Genomic DNA, 17,189 nt, shown 5'->3' on the forward strand with positions numbered 1-17,189 from the left:
TTACTTCAAATTTGACGTTTCACACATTCAGTCATCAAGTGGGTTGTGTTCATCAAAAGACTTTAATTTCAGTGCTTAAAAAATGAATGTAAACAATTTAATATACAATGTTTGTGGATAGCGTTGCATTCATAAAACTCGGCTCTTGCATCATTTCCCATGTGCTTAAAAAACGTGATTATTTTAAGGTTTAGTAATAAAAGCTTTGCATTTATAGCCATTAGCTTCCGCTTTGATGCAATACAGTTGTGACTTCTGCCGTTTGCATGCTCATAGATAACATAGGTGTCCATGTAGTGACAATCATAAAATAAATCTATTCTCTCAGTTCAATTTTCAGTTTCGCAGAGCACATTGCCTCTCCGAGCTTGTTTTGGGCTCTACAAACATAAACCCCTGAGTCAGAGGGTTCCAGATCAGCTAAAAACAAAGAGCAGACGCCATCTTCATCTTGATTCATTCTCACTCTGCTGGAGTCACACAATAGCTCCTCGTTATGAAGCCACTTCACCTCTGGCTTTGGGTAACCTAAAGGGAAGAAAAAAAAAATGTAGACATTACATCTGCTATCAAGTGGGCTGGAATGTCATAATTCTGGAGTTTTTTTTTTTTCATAATTCTGGAATTTGGAGGAATTTTGCAAATTTTTGAGAAGACCCACCCTCTCTACTTTAAAAAATATATATATACATGCACAACACTACCAACTCCTGAGAGGGAACGCCTGTTCAACGCATTATAGAGAGCATGTACGAGCCCATTTATCCTCGTGCACACTCTGTTTAAAAGTTGCCGTTTGCATCGCCAATACAAGCTTGCTTTCCAAAAGAACATTTTTATTTTTTCCACTATGTGAGACTCACAACTAGTAATTGAAAATGGGAACAAGCATATAGGACAGCCTTACCCAAACACATCACCAGAATGTTTGACAATTAGGAGGACCACTTATTTTAATGATCTACCCAGAAAAAGGACATCCTCATATACCTTTAAATATAAAGTTATACACTTTCAAAACAGTTTCTCATTTTTTTTAAAGCTGAGTCCTTGAAAATCTTCTCCAAGTCAGCTCATGTAATTATCAAATAAATGCATTTTACAACTTTCATCCCGGACTCTACAGGCTTCAGTTAGCATGTTTAACATTAACCATGTTAAAAGTAATTTAACATGTAATGTAGTAATTTATCAATTAATCTGCATCAGTTAATCATTTCAGTCACAGATATTGCTGCCTTTGCTCTAAAAGTATTTTTGCATCTATAAAAAACTTCAGCGATGACTTAAAAATGCTTTCTAACTTCCATCAAGCAGTGCAAAAGACAACCTGTGCATAATTTAAATGGTTTTAAATGATATTCCAGGTAAGTTTTCAGTATAACCAACCAGGTGGATTTTTTTAGAGAAAATATTTTGAGCTGTTTTAGGATAGCAGAACCATTCATTTGCCTTGGCCCTGCTTATTGCAGCCCTTAGCCTAGCTTTCTAGTGAAATTAATCCTCAGTTTTTCCTTTAAGAGGTTGTTTGGAGGAGAAATCTAATTTCTGAACATGTTTAAAATGTTTCTTACAGAAGGCCTGGAGAGACTTTCAGTGACATTTTCAGCTTTTGATATTTAGTATTAAGATTGTTTGTAGAATCAAGTATGTCTGTCATAGTTTTTGCTTTTGCTCTTTGAGAACTGTATTTGGATCTATAAAGAGCATCACTGCTCTATCAGTACCATCAACCAGACATGTCAGCTGAGCAGTCTCTCCCTTTGGAAGAGTGATGTCCTTCAGGACCTGCTGGAAGTGCGGCTCAGTCTGCAGCTGCTTGTCCAGTGACTGGATGGCCTCCTCTGCCTCACGGCTCCATGCTGGCTCTGAAGCAGGGAATGGACGAAATAAAAAGAGAAACAAGGCCACAGTGATCACAAGTCTGTAAACTTGAAGTGACAGCCCCCAACTGTGAGTCATTTGGCATCTGTGAAGAGATCGAGGATGAAGGAAGGAATCGTCTGTTACCCTCTGAGGAGCTGCCAGGAGAATCCGGCCTGCTGGAGAGGTTAGCCATCCGGTTCAGGGCCAAAACAGCTTGGCCAGTTTTCTGCAGGGTGAAAGGAGAAATGGCGATGCATGACCAACACTGCCAGCAGCCTGGCTTTGGGTTTGCATTTGAAAGACTTGAAATGAAAAGTCAGAGGAGACATCTTTAGGAAATGCAACTTTGGTCCAATTCTGGGTCTACCTTCCACTTGCGTCTTGCTAGAAAGCGCTTCATCTTCTCTTTATTAAGAGTCTTGGTGGGTCTGCGGTTCAGAGGGGTGAAGGAAGCCATCCATGAGTGGGAGAGGGCCTCTTTGCACGACAACCTGGATCTTTAATAAAAAGTGAAAAATAAATGTTGATAGAGATGTACCTGCTATGTTGAAGTCTGTTCTTCAATCATGAAAAAAGTAATTCTTTAAATGTCCAGAACAGAAGTGGGAAATAGAAAAGTAAGATCCAACCTGCGGTCTTTCTTCAGCAGGGAGCTGATGAAGTCCTTTGCCTCATCAGAGATATCTTCAAAACTTTCTGGGTCAAACTCAAAGCTGGCTGCTGTCACCAGAGCGAACGTTTCAGCATCATTGTTTCCCTGGAATGGGGATTCTCCACTAAGCCTGGATCACGCAGAGTGGAAAACAGCATCAGACAAAATCGCCTTGCAGGTACTTTTTCTATGACCTGAAATTCTACATCAAATGTAGATTACACAACATAATGTCACTTCTCAGAAGGGTCTGGTCCTATTAAGACAGAACCAGCAGATGGTGCCATATCTGCATCTGTTTAGACACTTTGACTCTAGCATGATGGGTTCTTTTGTGTTTTTTCCTCATCTTTTCCGGAAAACAGTGACTCACAGCTCAACAAGCATCATTGCAACTCCACTTACAAGATAAAGCAGATGACTCCAATGCTCCACATGTCTGTCTCAAATCCGACAGGCTCATAGTTGATCACCTCAGGAGCAACAAACTCTGGAGTGCCGTGCATCACCATCAGAGGTTTACCCTCCTCTACAGAAGGAGAGAAATTAACACAGATTAACATTTTCCAAACAGTCCTTCCTAATGTTAGAATAACATGCAGCATCTTCCACTGTAGTGATTCTCATTAAACGCCACAGCTTAGGTTAAAGTAGTTTTTTGACAGAATAACTGTTAGTTGTGTACTTCCCACATCTTGGCCATATGGGAAGTCATTTCTGAAAGCAAGACAAGTCATCCTGTTTGCATTTTGCCCAAAGCCACATAGTGAAAACAGCAAACATCTGGAAGCTGCTCTTGTCAGATAAGAGCAAAACAAATCCTTTGCTCTAAAAGGAAATATGCAGTGTGGTAGAGTTTAAGTAACATATATTTTAATGCAAGTTAAAATAAGTTGACAAAAGACATACAATAAAAATAAATAAATAAAAAAAAAAAAGTTAAAAAACCCAACACTGCTATACCATTCCTACGGTGACAAAGGAATTTGCAACCTCATAGTGTGGGGGGGCTTTTTTTCTTAGCAGGGACAGACAGGCTGAGCTGAAGGGAAAATAGATGGGGCTAAATACAAGTTGATCCTGACATTTTCCAGTCAAAATTCAGTCCTAAATCCAATGAGTATCAGTGCAAATACAAACTAGCAAATATTTTCAGTCTTAATTTTATATTTAGTTATTTTTACAAGAGAAGAATCTGCAGAAATGTCTCTAGGGCTATAACCCAAAATACATGGAAATGTTATTGCAGCAAAAAGTGCAAAGAATAGAGCACTTTGGATATTTTCTCAGAAATCCTTGCACTGATCTGTTCTTGTGACAATGATGCACTAATTTCTGCTGGTTGAATAAAACACATTAAAAATTGTAACACAAGAAAAGGTGAAAAAGTTTGTTTACTTTTATGTTAACATAGTTTTATCATTTCAACATCCACAAAAGCAAGGATGCCGAATTACTTTCAAATTTCAGATAAAAATCTCAGATTTTCAAACCAGAATCTGGGGCAACGGATGTTAAAGAACCGGTATTTGCCTCAAGTATTTCCCCAAGTTTATCATCTTGAAATGGTTTTACTTTCTTATTCATTAACAAGAGTTGTTACAACATGATTGCTATTGGAGACATCCAGGAATTTGACGTGCCCTGATGTTATCTTTGGCATGCACACAATGCCATTACCTCCCACGGTTGCCAAGAAAATAGCATACGAAAACTGGACATCAGTGTTAATGTAACATCCAGTTTATTTCAAAAGTAATGTAAAAAAAAAATGCATAATTTTATTTATTCCTGACTGATAAGCTGTTTTGAATTTATTTGCAAGGATAAAGCTACTTAACACTTAAGGGAGGAAAGTTTTTATTGGCTGATTAATGAACAAAATTTCTGCCCCTGTCTGTATAATATGTCTAGGAAGATAGACTGGAGATTTAGCTGATAAAAAATCATCCCTCCAAATACATGAACATTACAATAAATCTAGCACATTTACCTAGTTCACTGGCCAGGCCAAAGTCGATTATCTTGATCTTGGTGCCAGACGTGTCCACACAGACAATGTTTTCCGGTTTGAGGTCCAGATGGACAATTTTCTGCTTGTGCACGTACTGCATACCCTCCAGGATCTGCTGCACGTATCGGGCGCTGGTGGGTTCTGTATGCTCAAAGTTTTCATCCACGATGCGTTCAAAGAGCTCCCCTCCTGCAACACTGGGTGCACAGACAAAAACAACTCAAGCTCCTGGTGATGTTTTTGAGAGTAAAACTGAAACCAAGCCCAGATTAAAACTTACTACTCCATGACCATTGCCAACTCGCGACGCGTTTCATATGCGGCCAGACATTGGACTATCTTTGGGTGGTGAAGCTTGTTCATTAGATTAATCTCTCTGCGAGCTTCTGACTTGTCCTTTGAGGTCCGGGCACGATAGAACTTAACTGCAAACTCTTTGCCAGTCTCATTCTCAGTCACCCGATACACCTCTCCAAATTTTCCACTAGGAGATCAATTTCAAGAAGCATTAAGAATGACCCTGGTTAGGCTGTGACAAAAGAAGTTTGGTAAAAAGAGAAAATCCATGCTTACACCCCCAGCTTTTCATGCACGTTATAGTGGTCCCTGACCTTGTGTTTGGTGTCAATAGTCACCATCACATATGAGTCGGGCTCATCCTTTTTTTCCTCTAGAAGAAAAAAAAAATACAATGACACAATCAGTTCTCAAACTTAACAGATATTACTTCTTCCAACATCAGCAGCACGTCACTCACTTGTGGCTGCCATACTGATGCACTGAGACTCCTGGCTTGGTTCGCTGCTACCTGCAAAGTTCCAGGCTCTAACCCTAAACCTGTACTGTCCGAGAGGCTCTAACCCTGAGCGAATGTGGAACGACGTGTTCTTACACCTGCTTATCTCAGTCCAGCTCCCAGGCTTTTCGGGTCCCGCTTGAAGGGCCTCTACAATGTAACCCAATACAGCTGTGCCTCCGTCGTAGCTGGGGCCCGTCCAGGAAAGGACAAGGGACTGTGTCGAAATCCTGGAAGCAACAGGCTGTGATGATGGGGGAGAGGGTCGGTCTGAAAAGGAAAGAAGTTAACTCTTGTCAAGATGTTTTAATTCATTTGGAGAATTTTTCTAAACGTTCTAAGAAATTTACAAATATAAAATGGAAACTTAACATCACAAATGCAACTGATCACATCGTCATCAATACAGGTGTAAGGATGCGTGAGATATATTTGAGCGCAAGTGAACATTCACACCTCAGAGCTGAACTGTTAAAGGAAGAGAAACAGTGGAGCAAGAATTTAATTGAGTCTGAAAGAGGCCAAATTGTAAAAGCTGTTTAAGATGTCTCCAAACCCTGAGCTGTTGTGGCATTTTTTATTCATATATTTATTCTTCCTGAGGAGGCTGAAGTCCTTTAACATCTGTGGGACCATGCTGAGGATGTTTTATGAGTCTGTTGTTGCTAGCACGCTCTTCTTTGCTGTCACATGCTGGGGCAGTGGGCTGAGGGTCGCTGAAAACAACAGACTGAACAAACTGATCAAGAGGGCCGGTGATGTTGTGGGGGAGCAGCTGGACACCCTGACCACCGTGGCAGAGAGGAGGATGCTGTCCAGATTTCAGTCTATCTTAGACAATGACTCACATCCTCTCCACAACACACTGGTCCAGCAGACGAGCTCCTTCAGCAGAAGACTCCTCCTACCCAGATGCTCCACAGAGCGCCACAGGAAATCATTCCTACCTGTGGTCATCAACCTATATAACGCCTCCCTCAAGTGATTCAGCCCCCACCCCCCCCCCCGTCCGTAATTGACATTTATGCACTATTTTTGCACGCCACGTATCACTTTACTTGGATTTATTCACTTTAACTGGACTTTTCACTTTATTTGGTTTTAGTTTTTACATATACATAGATATACGTACAGATATATATACAGAAGAGCTATATGTGTATATATATTTTATCTCTTTTTATTCTTATTTTTTATCTTATTATATTGTATAGTTGGATGTGTGTATATATCATGTAAAACTGTAACTAGAGCGTGTAACAAAAGTAATTTCCCTCTGGGATTATTAAAGTATTTCTGATTCTGATTCTGATTTAGAAGTCTGATGTAGCTGGTATCATTCAGATACAGACACTTTCCATCTCCTTGAACCCCAGTCGGCCTCGGTTCTGCTAAAGGTTTCTTTCAGTTAAAAAGGGAGTTTTTTTCTCTCCACTGTTGCTAAAAGCATGCTTAGTGTGAGGGATTGCATTTGAGTCGATGAGTCGATGCAATCAACTAGTTTTCCTTAGATAGAAAACTTTGACTCAATTTGACTGTATGATCTGGTGAACTGTAAAGTGCCTTGAGATGACATGTGCTGTGAATTGGCGCTATATAAATAAAATGAATTGAATTGAATAGATGAATGACCAGTAGGGAACCAGTGTCACACAGGTTTATAGACAGTCTGGCCCATGCAGCCCTATCCTACAGAGAAGCTACTTAAAATTTGACTACTAAAAAAGCAAATGTTAAACATGATAAAAACCTTAGTATAGCTGCAGCCCATTAAAACTACCTTTATACAAACTGTATTTTCTGATGGCTGACATCTTTTAGTATCCTGACAGAAACAAACATGCTCAGAATTGATTTGTGGAGCACTTTAAGTTATTGATTTGACCTCCAAATTCACCAGATATCCTCAGAATTGGATCCATGGAGAACTTGAAAGATTTGCTGTAAAAATCAAAGGGCCAAATAACAGTTTATCTTTAGTGTTCTGCTGGATCAGACCAGTTCTGGGAGAATAAGCAGGGACCACCCCTATTTATGTTTTTTATTTTATTTTTAAAGGATTTTCTCCATCTCTGCAGCAAAACTTTAAACGTAGTTCTCATGTGTGAGTATGTATTCAGAAAATGTAAATCAATTGTCCCACCTATGATGCTGAGTGACACTGTATGCTGAGCAGAGCCGTGTCTGTTCCGTACAATCACAGTGTAGGATCCTGTGTCTTCTGGGGCAGCCTCTGAGATCTCTACAGCGCTTTGGGTCCCCTGGCTCCTCACTGTCACCCGAGAATTCCCTGACACCACCTAGAGAACAAAAGGGCAGCTGTAGGAACTAAAGGTACAGATGTAGGCTAACCACTATTATCTTAGACTGCAATAGTTTTACTTTGGCTTTGTTGTAAATCCAGCAACAGGCCACAGGAAGAGAGCTGCTCCTGAACTCACAATATAGCCGAGCTGGCTGACCCACACAAACGTCCACTTTCTCTGGTGGGTCTATAAAAGCCACTGGAGGTCCTTGAGGAAAGGTTAAATCAGCTTGTTTTTAAAAAACAAAAATACACTAAAATGCACATAATTTGGAAATAAATGAGCTGCTTATTGTAAAAAGAAAAAATCCACACATACCTTTGCTTGTAGGAGCTTTTGTTTGAAATCTGTTGTTCCTGATAACTGTAGAGAAAGAAGAAGGAGGTGGGCTTACAGGTAGGTCTCATGATAGGGAACTTTAAACAGTAACCAACCAATAAGGAGGCGGCAGCCATGATTGGTTGTAGAGGCAAACAATGCATAAAGGTGTCAGCAAGGGTTTGGGGAATTTTAACTCCTTCTTGTGAGTACAGCTTATATCAATTAATCATATGAAGGTTTATTTCTTTTTTTTATAATACAACAAAAACAACTTAGGTTTAATAGGTAAACAGAAGTTATATTCTACCTTTATTCTTTTCTTCTCTTTGTTGTTTTTTCCCTTTGGTATTTTCATGAGACTCTGATTTCAATGACACATCACTGCACAGTTCATGGTTGCTTGATGTGGGAATTTCTCTTGTTGCTGCTCCTTTGTGAACCACAGTGACATGCATTTTGTGTAAACAATTCCCTTCAATAGAAATGCACTGATTTATACTGGTTCTACTGGTTCTTGGATTTCTTTACCTTGACCTGTGATTTGTAACAAAGCGCTGCTGGATATCCTTCCGGCACTGTTTTCAGCCATGCAGGTGTACTCTCCAGCATGTCTGGTTGAACACTGAGTCAGGGTTAAACTGGCAACACTATTCTTGAAGGAAGTCTTACATTCAGTTAATTTAGCACCTAGAAAAAAGGAAACAGAGGTTGTAATTTAGCCAGAGGGGAATAAGCCAGGTCTAGAAAGTAAAAAGCCTGCAGAGAGATCAGCTCCAACTGTTTGCATTTAAAGCTTCACAACAAAGAGTTGATAAATTTCCTCAAATCTATAAGGACACTTAGGCTGCATTCACACTGCAGGCCTTAATGCATAACTCAGATTTTTTTTGTGTGTGAAATCCGTTTCTTTTGAGTTGGCATTCACATTTCCAAATATATGCGACTTGTATGTGATCTCCTGTGTGAACTGCATTCATACAGCTTAACTTTCCTGCATGCGCAATAGAGGAAGCAATGACGTTACAAGTAGCCAGCGTGCTCTGTGTTTACGGAAGTAAACATGGATGGTAGTGCTGGGGTGCATCTTTCCCAACCTTAAAAACTAAATCTTTTCAAGATTGTTTCTCCTCCCGCTTTTGCATAACAAGATGTAGAGTTGCTTACCTTTGTTGAATGTTAATGACATACAGGTTGCATTAATGCGACCTGGACTTTCAGACACAGGTCAAATTTTGCAAGAATCAGATTTGTATCAGATTCAGGACCATATAGCCAAGTGGCCTGGGTGTCATTTGAAAAAATCGGATTTGTGTTGTTCAGACTGTCATGAAATGATCAGATACAGATCACATATGGGGAAAAAAAATCAGATATGGGTCACTTCAGGCTGCAGTGTCAACGTAGCCTAAAGCCGCTTCAGAAGTGTCTTCATAGTGGCCAATACCTAATCATAGTTATGAAGGAGCCAGGATCAGGAAGCAATATAGTTCCTAGCACCCATGCAGTTAGCATAGTGACCTTCTAAAGGCCCTAGTACTACATTAGGAGCTATACAGTTACCCATAAACCTTTCTGTGACAAGACGTATAGATGCAGCCCACTCTCAGTCTGTGTCCGAATATCCATCCTAATCACTGTAAAGGGCACTATATAGTGGTTACGCAATTTTAAATGAGTTTCAGCAAGTCTAGTGGATGAAAAAATAGTAGACTCGAAATTTCCCACAGTGCATCTTCAAAAGCAGTGATCATCCATGGTCACTAGATGAGCAGAGATATCCCAGAATCCTTTGCGGGGAGAGCTCTCATCGCAAAGCATTATGGGATTTGCTGTTACAGCGGCGACTAATCACGTTGATCACGTGACTGGAGTCACGTGATCAACGGGGAGAAAAAAGTAGTGATCATCTGTCCGAACGGTCAGTTAACAGAGTTCACTACAAAGTCCACTATACAGTCTCTATGAAGTGATTGAGAGATCTAGGGGTTAGGTTGGACGTTCAGACACACACAGACTTTAACAAAAAAACATTTTTGAATTTATTTGTACTCTGTTGGACACATGATAATCTATAAACCTTCATAGTTTTGGATTTTATAACAGAGAGCTTCAGCCATTATCTACATTTGTGAGACTATCATTTTTTGTGTTTTTTTATGGAAGGCTGTAGTCTCAATTTGACCTTAATCAGTCATCTGTGTGCCGCGTAATGATGTCCTTAAGGCTGAAGGCTGTCTAGACTCAGCACATCAGTCTGAAAGGTGAAAGGGCAGGAGCAAGGACCTGGAGGTAAGAGCTACAATTTGAAGAATTCAGATTGAGACACTGCCTGGGCGCTGATCATTTGGTTAAGTGAACAGCATGAAGGAAATTTAGAATAAGTTTTTACTTTCTGCATCTGGATTATTCACATCTGGACTCATCTAGATTTTCTCCAACGTGTTCTGATTGCCCCTCCCTCCTTAAAAAACAACGTTGGAGTTTGCAGAAAAATCCTTAATTCTGATTTTACAGTTGAGAAAAATGCTATAGTAAGAAACTAGTTTAAAACAAGAGCAATCAGATATGCAGTTAAGCATTATTCTTACGAATCTGATAAGATTTGAGCAAAAATTAAAGAAGGGTCCTTCAACTTTCCTTTTTGCTCCATCTCTGCAGATTTACCTAGGTAATCTTTTATACTCTTTTCTCCTCAGAATGCCCTAAAACATTTAATCAAGAGACTGAAAAAATTAATTTTGAATGTACATATTGAATAAGTACAGGACAAAAGTATTTCTAAAATAACTATACAGTGTGTTTTACTCAGTTCAAGTCAGGATCCAAATCAAATAGATTTCTGCCCAACAGTTAAATAATTCATAGTCCAAGTCGTATTTATATGCAGTCCATAACTTTCACAACATTTTTCACAGCCATACTTAAAATTCAAGAACCAATATTTAAATTTCATAAGAATCATTAAAAATCTAAAGAAATTGGTTGACTAGAGTGTTCTGTCATGTCTGGATGGTGATCAGACTAAGTGAACAGGTCAGCGCCAGTCTTATTTGATCATGATCATAAATGTTAAAGTCCTGGTGTAGTTGAGCAAACTGCATATGTTCATGTTTGTAAAGGTGGGACAGATATTGCAGTTCTTATGAAAACTTGGTTGTCCTGTTTTTCTGCAGTTCACTAAGATATATATATATATTTTTTGTAGGGTTTTGGTACAATCTTGGCCATCTATCACATTGTGTTGAACATGACATGATTGGTCACACAAAAAAAGACATACACTCAATCATTACTTTGAAAAATCCAGCTGTTTCATTCATTTTTTTTCTGTTCCCTGACTTATTTGAAGATCAACACCTGTCTTTGCCTTAATGAATAGTATGTTAACTCATCTTTCTCATTTTGAAGAGTGATTAGGATGGATTAACTCCTGTGTCTCTTCATATTTATTCCCCAAGGAAACAGGAAGTCAAGGATAAGTGATACAAAGCTCCAAGAGACATTGATCAATTTAAAATGGTTACTGATACATGAAAAAAATGTTTAGACACATTTTAAAGATGCTAATCAGTGTGAGACTGGTGGTTTTATTAGCTATATGTGTTTATTTTAATATGCAATTTTTTTTCTCAACTAAATAAACAAAGGTCTCTCTTGCAAAGGAGATTTTAGTTCTAAATATAACTAACTTGGTTAATTATATCTATCTATATCTACATATATATATATATATATATATATATATATATATATATATATATATATATATATATATATATATATATATATATATATATATATATATACATATATATATATACACACACAGAGTATACTCAGATCAAAGGTTTTTCATTTTTAGGTTAAACTTAGTGTTGAGGATGAAAATATGTATCTCTATTATGAGTTTTAACACCTTTACCAGGAGTGCCAATAATCCTCAATAATGCTGCATGTCATTATGAAAACCAAACATTGCATTACTCACCATTGTGCAGCCAGGAAATATTCAACGGCTGAGTTCCTGTGATAACGCCATCAAATATGACATCACCCCCGACACAGACTGAACCATCCCTGATTGGCTCGTTAAACTTGGGGGCTTCAACAATTTTATAGTCTCCCTGATCGACACCTTTAAAGAAAAGAAGAGAGTCATGTTTTTAGCATTGTTTCAACAAACTGGGATAAACTTATCTAGGCCCTAAATCATTAGTGTTTAAATTATCTACGTTTGGTGTTTAAAGTGATCATCCTTCTTATTCCATATAAGCGTCACAGAAATAATTGTTCAGATGCAGTCATATGTGGTATTATAGAGGTGAACATGTTAGGGGGGCTGTTTTTAAAGGTGTTTACGAGCTTTTCCCACATGAGTAGATTGGTACTGGAATGTCCGACAGTGTGGATGGAGGAATGCTTTCAGTCTGTTAAAATATGTGTACGTTTCATGTAGTGGGGTGGTTGTGTGGGTGGGGGTTGCAACTGGCCTCACTGCTTCTCTTCTTTTCCTGTAAATCTTAATATAACTGCTTACAGTTTAAGCTTAAAACAGAGGCAGAAAGTGCAACGGTTTGGAGGGATGGAGAGTCATAAATTGCTTTTCACATACGGCACTCATAAAGACTTCTTAAAATGGGGAAGAATTGCCAAATGCAAATACAGTTTCAACATTATTATTTTAATATTTTGGATTATATCAAGAATTTCTGTCCTCGGTGTAATTTAACCCCATGTTGCATTGCATCTTCTTTTAGGAAGGTTCTCTGCATGTTTAGGAACAGAGATGACTAAATATTTACTCTGGAGTAATAGGTCTGGAGTAATAGGCATTCTGTTAGTCCTGCATTCTTTTGCTTGAGAGAGCCATGGTGTTATAGTACACGCAAACTGTCATTTTATATTGTTGAAATACGCAGAGCATCATTTTAGTGTCTTTCCAACAAATGTGTCACGGACTGTAAGTTAATAATCATTTGAATGATCTTCGTTCTTTCCTGAATGGAATTGAACACGAAAACTTGAGCAGATTTTACAGATCTGGTTTAAAGTAAGCCCCTGTCACACTATGAAGATTTAGCCAGCGTATGCCTGATGTACAAAAAATCTGACAAAACGTTGGCATAAGTTAGATAAGTTATGGGTCAGTTTAGTTTAAGTCTTGAGCACGCTGAAGCACGCTGAAACACGTTGAAATATGGCAATTACATAATAAATGGCTATCATCATAGCAAAAGTACCTGCTGTTCTCTCTGCAACTTCATTTCAAACATGTAAGTCATTTCACCTTCAGCTGTAATTTTATTTACATTTTTTTGTGTATTGTATTTAATTTAAAGTCAAGTATTTTGAAGTTTATGGTATGATTTTTTTTTTCCTTTAGGATAAAATCAATTATCTTAAAGTAAACGGATACAAAACCAATCTAATTTCATTGATTTGCAAGTCCAAGTCAAGTCACAAGTCTGTTAATATTCTCATGTCTTTTTTCAAGTCAACTTAAAATATTCAAAATGAATTAGTAGAGTCTAACTCATGTCCTTTGGACATGTCTGTATCATTTTTTCCAATCAGATAGATGGATAGATAAATAGATGGATGGACGGACGGATGTTAACAAAAAAAAAAAAAAACACAAAAAATTACACAAATCTAATATATACAAATAGAAGCTAGGTAATTCCACTGGATTTTTATTGTTGTCTTTTTTTTTTTTTTAAATACTACTAATTGCTATTAACTTATTTTTGAGTAATTTCATTGTTTAATTTCAGTAAATATTACACGTGAATACAGCTTGAATCTTAGTTTGGAGTCCATCCATGTTTCTTATGTAAACAATATTTCCCCAGGAGATTTTTTCACATTCATTTCCATTTTTAGTCATGATAAAATGCTGCAAGTCTGTCCAAAATAGTTCATCATATCTACTGTAAGTTAACTGAAGCCCTTTCAGTTTAACTGGAAAAGATCTTGTGAAATAACTTTTTAATGTCTTGCCAAAGATTCTCAATTAGAGTTGGATCAGAACTTTGACTGTGCCTTTGTGACATAAAAAAAAGCCTTTCATTGTTGCTCTGGTTGCATATTTAGGGATGTTGTCGTACTGGAAGCTGAATATGTTTTAATGTAGCAGTCAGACTTTAGCAGCCTCTTACTGTTTTGCTTGTATACTAATAAGTAAAAGTTTGGGCAGAATTTACCCCAATCTTTACTAAAGACGCATCCATTCACCCTCAGCTTTAGATCAGCTGCATTTTACATTCCCGGCACATTTAGGGCTGACAGACATATCTTCAGTTGTTCCATACATACTCCTTACATTTAAACTGAGTAGAGCTAATTTATATATTAAAAGCTCCATATATTGTAGCTTTAAAATTCTCAACGAATTCCTCTGACTTATTTATTGTGTTCCTTTATGATTTTCATGCCTATTTGGAGTACATTTATTACTAATATTTAAGATTTTTTCTTTAGACCTCACACCTCATACATTACTTTCACACCTTATACATTGCCTCAGACCTTATATTTTACTTTCTGTTATTTACAAGATTTGGTATCCTTGTATATCTTTAAAAATGTGACTTTAATTGCAATAAAGTCACATAGCATCCATTTTCTGACCCCTCCATCCATTTCCAGCTTATCTCCAGCTGTCAATGGGGGAGAGGCGGCGTACACCCTGGACAGGTTGACAGACTATCGCAGGGCAGCCATTCACACACACACACACACTCACACCTAAGGAGAATTAAGAGAAGCCTATTAAACTACGGTAATAAGTATGTTTATGTACTGTGGGAGGAAGCTGGAGTACCCGGAGAGAACTCACCCGGGAGTCCAACCCAGAACCTTCTTGCTGCAAGGCAGCGGTTCTACCCACTGTGCAGCCCTGCAATAACTCAAATTCTATTTAATTAGTTTTTATTGCATCTTGAAGAAAAAAAATACTTCATCATTAAGATCCCTCAAACATTTAGAAACTTACTCTGTTTGTTGCTCATCTTTTTCAAAACATATGAACGGCATCTTAATATATTAAAACGTTTTAGCTATTTCTGTTCTTTCTATTATGTGATATAAAATATACTCATTCTTTCATTTTAAATGCATTACATGTATTTTGGTCCATAGAAGATTATGAAATTGTTTTTTTTTTTTTGTGTAAAAACTGTATAAATCAAGCTTTTTCTGGGTAATTTTTACCTGTTGAAGATGAACTTCTTAGCTTGCTGTTTCCTGTTAACATCCTGTTTTTGATCTCCAGTCCATTCTCTCTCTGCTTCCCTCCCTGAGGCTTGAGCGCCAGTCGGAAGGTGGAAACATATGTCTTCGGCTTTGCATCATCCTTGTCCATCTTTTAGTCCGAACAATAGGTCACCGGCTGACTTTGAAACAGTTGCTAATCTGTAAGACCGGCTCTTTTCCCCCGTGGGTTGGTTTTTCCTACTTGATCAACTCAAGGTAAAAGTTATTTGCAACTTCACAGCTCTGTCTGCGTCCACACATCTTCTGAGGTCCTGACAGAGAGGGGCTCTGTTTTCCCTCAGTACATGTGCAGGAAACAGACAGAGTTATCAGAAGGCCAATCAAAAACACAGATGTCCACCCCCCTGGTGATCCTGTGTGCTGGAAAGGGGAGGAAAGAGTAAAAGGAGGAAATGTGTGGGTGAAAGAAAGCATTCTATCTGAAGGCAAACAGAGGTAAAAGATGTATAAGAAATAAAGCATCAAAAAGTCACTTTAGAGCATAATTACCTCTAAAACGCCCCCCTTCTTTGAAATCATATGTCCACTGTCAGCTTGTCTCTGCCATTGTACTTTTTGTCCTACTAACGTTTCCCTGTAAACACTCAACAAAGTGTTGCGTGAGTTGTTGTAACACAGCCACTGCGAGGAAACAAGAAGAGCCAGTAGAGCAACTCTCTCAGAGCACTCACTGCTGTGTGTCGGCGCGGATATCTGGAAAAATCTCAGAGACGGCTTTTAGTTTGATCCCAGTAAAAAAAAAAAAAGTGGATAGTTGGGATTATGTGGCCTCAAAGGTCTGCTGTAAACAATGGCCATTTATTGCAAATGACATTCAAATAGCAGCATCCAAGGTGTGTCTGATGTTGTGCAGTGAACAGCTCTTTTGTTGTGAACATGTGTTAGCTACAGGCTACCTTTATGTCATTTCAGTGTTTAAACAACATTTATAAAGCCTTCAGGGGTTACTCCTTCCCTCACTGAATTAAGCTCCACATAATTTAATTCTAAGAAAAACTATGTTTTATTGATATGTGATGTGATGTACCTACACAATCGAGTATGCCATTGTGCAGTCAAAATAAAGTGATACATGTTTTTCAGGTTGTTGTGTTCATTTGCAATAAGCTCAGTTTGCCTGGTAATCTCAGTAATATCAAGTTCTTCTATGATGGACTTTTTTCAGTAAAATATATTCAAATTATTTAGAGGCGCAGCCAAAAGGACAAATGTAACTCTGAAGGTCCTGCAGACCTCCACAGCACAGATAGGAGAATCAGTCAATTCGACAATGCCACGTTTAAAGGTAGCTGAGGAATCAAACAGCGACAGGGTGTCGCAAATGTATGATGGAGACTGGATATTTGAATGACTACAGAGCAAAAATAAACCAGTGAATCGGGACATGAACAACATTCAGATCCAGCAGGGAACGGCCAAGCTCAATTTGAACTTTAAATTGTAGCTATCCCTTCACTTTTACCACTGTCAACAGTAAGAACACTATCCAGGGTAGGAAAGTAGCCTCCGGACTGCTTTGCTTAATCCACACAGCCTTCAGCCTTATGGGTGTGATTCTAAGATGGGCACGTGAATGAATGAAGCCGTTGTTTGGAATTTGTCTTTCAGAAAAGAACTACAAAAAACAAACATCATAACAGCTGAAGTTCTCCCTTATAAAACCCAATACATATGACAAAAGTAGACACCCTGTCTACTTTTAAGGGTAGGCTTAAAACTTTCCTTTTTGATAAAGCTTATAGTTAGAGTGGCTCAGGTTATCCAGAGCTACGTATCTCTATAGTTATGCTGCTATAGGCTTAGACTTCTGGAGGACATAGGGACCCCTATTTCATCATTCTGCTTCATTCTATCTCTATTCTTCCAATCTGCAGAATCTGTTAGTTCAATATCTAAAGTTATGCTTTCTGCTTTTTCTCATAGTACCGTAACTTTGCCTCGTCTGTTCCTGTTTGGCTG

General features: G+C 38.2%; 1 protein-coding gene across 1 annotated transcript; it reads right to left on the reverse strand.

Annotated features, from left to right (window-relative positions):
* Positions 1-43: 43 nt before the first annotated feature.
* LOC119774918 (myosin light chain kinase, smooth muscle-like) lies at positions 44-15,878 on the reverse strand. The gene is made up of 18 exons (XM_038272665.1): positions 15,720-15,878; positions 15,168-15,590; positions 11,944-12,090; positions 8,484-8,642; positions 8,263-8,385; positions 7,953-7,997; positions 7,711-7,841; positions 7,472-7,628; positions 5,290-5,598; positions 5,106-5,202; positions 4,813-5,016; positions 4,512-4,729; positions 2,924-3,047; positions 2,496-2,648; positions 2,234-2,363; positions 2,011-2,092; positions 1,728-1,868; positions 44-528 (listed from the first exon to the last, which is right to left on the reverse strand). The coding sequence occupies exons 2-18, from the start codon at positions 15,316-15,318 to the stop codon at positions 317-319; spliced, it is 2,583 nt and encodes an 860-aa protein (XP_038128593.1). The 5' UTR covers positions 15,319-15,590; positions 15,720-15,878; the 3' UTR covers positions 44-316.
* Positions 15,879-17,189: the final 1,311 nt, after the last annotated feature.

Source organism: Cyprinodon tularosa, unplaced genomic scaffold, assembly GCF_016077235.1.
Source record: "Cyprinodon tularosa strain WSP-4 unplaced genomic scaffold, ASM1607723v1 ctg84, whole genome shotgun sequence".
NCBI classification, from domain to species: domain Eukaryota; kingdom Metazoa; phylum Chordata; class Actinopteri; order Cyprinodontiformes; family Cyprinodontidae; genus Cyprinodon; species Cyprinodon tularosa.